Raw genomic sequence first — 3,167 nt, forward strand, 5'->3', positions numbered from 1 at the left:
ATTCGCTCTAGGCCGTCGGGCATTAATAATATTTTTCATATATGCTTAACCGAAAAAGGGGAATTTTTTTCTCGATAATAGATTTACGTCCTGTACTTTGGGCGTCGAACGAGGTACATTATAAATCCAGGGGAACGTCAGTGGAAGCTATAACCACTCAACCACACGCGAGAGGCTTAAAGGTATATGTCGCTCTTAACTCATACCTCTCTTTGCGCATTTTACTGGGGGGGGGGGTCGCGCTGAAGTAGTCGTTGGTTTGGATTGAGCCGAACAATTTCGCCGAACCCGCCCTTCGACTCCGGTAGTTAAGTAGCGTTTTTGCGTGACAACCACGTAGTATTAGTTTTTTTAAGCGTTTTTTTGAGGTTTTAACATAAGTCATATCACATTACCGTGATTCATATACATATATCGAGCTACAATGTCCTTTAATAATATCTAATTCGCTCTACCTCGGAATTAATATATTTTCATATATGCTTAACCGAAGGGGAAATTTTTTGCTCGATAATAGATTTACATGTACTTGGGCGCGAACGCGGTACATATAAATCCAGGAACATCAGTGGAAGCTATAACCACTCAAAAAACACCGCGAGAGGCTTAAAGGTATATGTCGTCTCTCACCTCAAATACTTTCTCGCGTTGGTTGAGGGTGGTTTATAGCTCCACTGACATTCCTGGATTTATAATGTACCTGCGTTCGCGCCCAAGTACAGGTAAATCTATTATCGAGAAAAAATTCCCCTTCGGGTTAAGCATATATGAAAATATATTAATTCCGAGGTAGAGCGAATTAGATATTAAAGGACATTGTAGCTCGATATATGTATATGAATCAACGGTAATGTGATATGACTTATATATATGTATGTATATATATATATATATATATATATATTATATATATATATAATATATATATAATATATTATATATTTATATATATATTATATGTATATATATATATATGTGTGTGTGTGTGTGTGTGTGTGTGTGTGTTGTCACAAATATCCCTTTGACTTTTGTTTTTAAATCTTTATCGTGTTAAAAAAAAATATTCAAAGTTATCATACAATAGCGTAGAGTAATATACCAAGATGTACAAGATGTTTTCCATTTGATGTTTTCCCCGTATCCTTTATGGCCTCTCAGGTGTGAAATGAGAAGGAAATTAGCCACCTTCATAAAGGTCAATTTAATTTCCTTCCGAAGGCTTCGATGTCAAATGTATCTTTGAGTAAAAACGCACCGAAGTGCAAAACATAATTAAGAGACATGGCCAAAGACGTTAATTATTCCTTGAAGGGAAGTGGGAAGCTTCTTCAGGGACTTCGCCCATTTCAAATCTTCATTTTAATGCACAATCAATTTTTTCGAGAACCATTAAGACGGGTCACACCTCTCTGTCCTGTCAGTTACAATTGCTACCACGAGTTACCCACGTGACCTGATCCACACCTGCATTTTCGACTTTGTGACTCTAGCTCTCAGATCTAATTATCTCACCTTTGCTACCTCTCCTTCCCAAACCTTTACTGGCCGGCCTTTCAATGACCTGTTCAGGCACCTGCCCGGATTAGTGGCATGCCCAAAGAAGATAACAGTGGCAGACCTCATTAAGAAGGAAATGTCAAAACACGACCCACATCAAAGCCGGTGTAGTATAAATACAGGCTTCGATGACCTATGCTTTGCTAGTGTGTTTTATGACGTCACTCTGTCGCATATCCTGCTGGATAAGGACTCTGCTCAAGTCTCCTCTAGACGTGTCTGTGTTGGTGTCACTGAAGGTGGTTGGTCCTGGTCACTATCCGCCTTGAACCTCGAGTGCTGATGATTCTGTGAACCCAGAAGCGCCCTTTTCATCTTTCTTCGTTTCCCTCTAGGGTTGGGGACTGTATGCGAAGCTGCTTCCATTGATGTGGTCCTAAGAATTGTTACTGAAGAAAAACGAAGAGATGTTCATCAGGAAAGCTCCCTAATCCAAAGGGAGGAGGGACGCCCTTACTAATAAAGTAGAATTGCTATGAATGGAAGTGTGATTAAATATTGGTTTTAAATCTGGTAAAAACTAAATTATTCCAAATTGTCTTGACCTACATCTCTTCTTGAAAGCATTGAATATGAAAGGGTATCAATATGAAACTGTCAAGAAAAAATATTATAAGTGCATCTCTTTGTTTCATATGCTTATATCATGATATGCAAAAGGAAGGTATAAAGATAAAGTGTGAGGGTGAGTGTGTGTGTGTGTGTGTGTGTGTGTTTATGTATGTATGTGCAACGGTGTGTGTGTGTTTGTGTGTTTGTGTAGAGGTGGGTAGGTAGGCTTAAGGAAGAAACGTCGGCGACGCTGCAAATGGAGAGATGATAAGGTTTGGTGGCAAAGTTGGTGATATTAAATATTCCCAGTGAACACTGACCAATATCGTGTAGCTGGGAACTAATTTATGGAACCAACCAGTCGTAGTAGCTGAATATGGCCAAAAAAAAAATAAGTCAAATAAGACAGATATGTGATTTGTTACTCTCTGCTGTTCGAGAGAGGCTTTCTATTACTACCACAGAAACAATTCTAATTTTCTTATAAATTAATTTTATATTTTATGAACATTTCACAAATTACTGTCACGTACAACATCCCAAAATTAATGTAGTAACTATATTTTTTCAAAACTTCCGCACTCCATGGAATTCAGCTACCTAAATATTAACACACTTGCCTGAGATGAACTCAACACAAAAAGTAAATCAGGTGAACTGTAAATGAACACATTCCATGTATTACCAAAAAACAAAAATACCTATTCCAACCACTTATTGAATTAGTGGAGCTGTTTCTGGTATGGTCTTCCAACTAACAGTTAAAACGCACATTAATTACTCAGGCAGTTAGTGTCGTCTGTGCACCTCACCATTGGCATCTTTAAACTTTCAAAACCTAAGCTCCACATGACCTTGATATCGATTTCGCTTAACTCCAGGTTTAACTTATACACGAAGAAACTTTAAAACTTTATAAGACAAGTTCTGCAATGACTAGGATTTGATAACTTGTTTTTTTTTTTTTTCTTGTTTTTTTTTTTTTTTAGTAGGGTGCCACCGACCTTGTCTACTCAGCCATTAAAAGCGTTTAAGGAAGATTTTAACTCGATAGAGCT

At 37.7% G+C, this 3,167-nt stretch overlaps 1 protein-coding gene across 1 annotated transcript in view; it reads left to right on the forward strand.

The window, feature by feature from the left end:
• Positions 1-2,208: 2,208 nt before the first annotated feature.
• LOC135218054 (uncharacterized) overlaps positions 2,209-3,167 on the forward strand; it is a 17,866-nt gene continuing 16,907 nt past the window's right edge. The window contains exon 1 of the mRNA XM_064254198.1: positions 2,209-2,242. Coding sequence (XP_064110268.1) covers positions 2,209-2,242 — 34 coding nt within the window. The remainder of the gene's footprint in view (positions 2,243-3,167) is intronic.

This window comes from Macrobrachium nipponense, chromosome 9 (assembly GCF_015104395.2).
Source record: "Macrobrachium nipponense isolate FS-2020 chromosome 9, ASM1510439v2, whole genome shotgun sequence".
NCBI classification, from domain to species: domain Eukaryota; kingdom Metazoa; phylum Arthropoda; class Malacostraca; order Decapoda; family Palaemonidae; genus Macrobrachium; species Macrobrachium nipponense.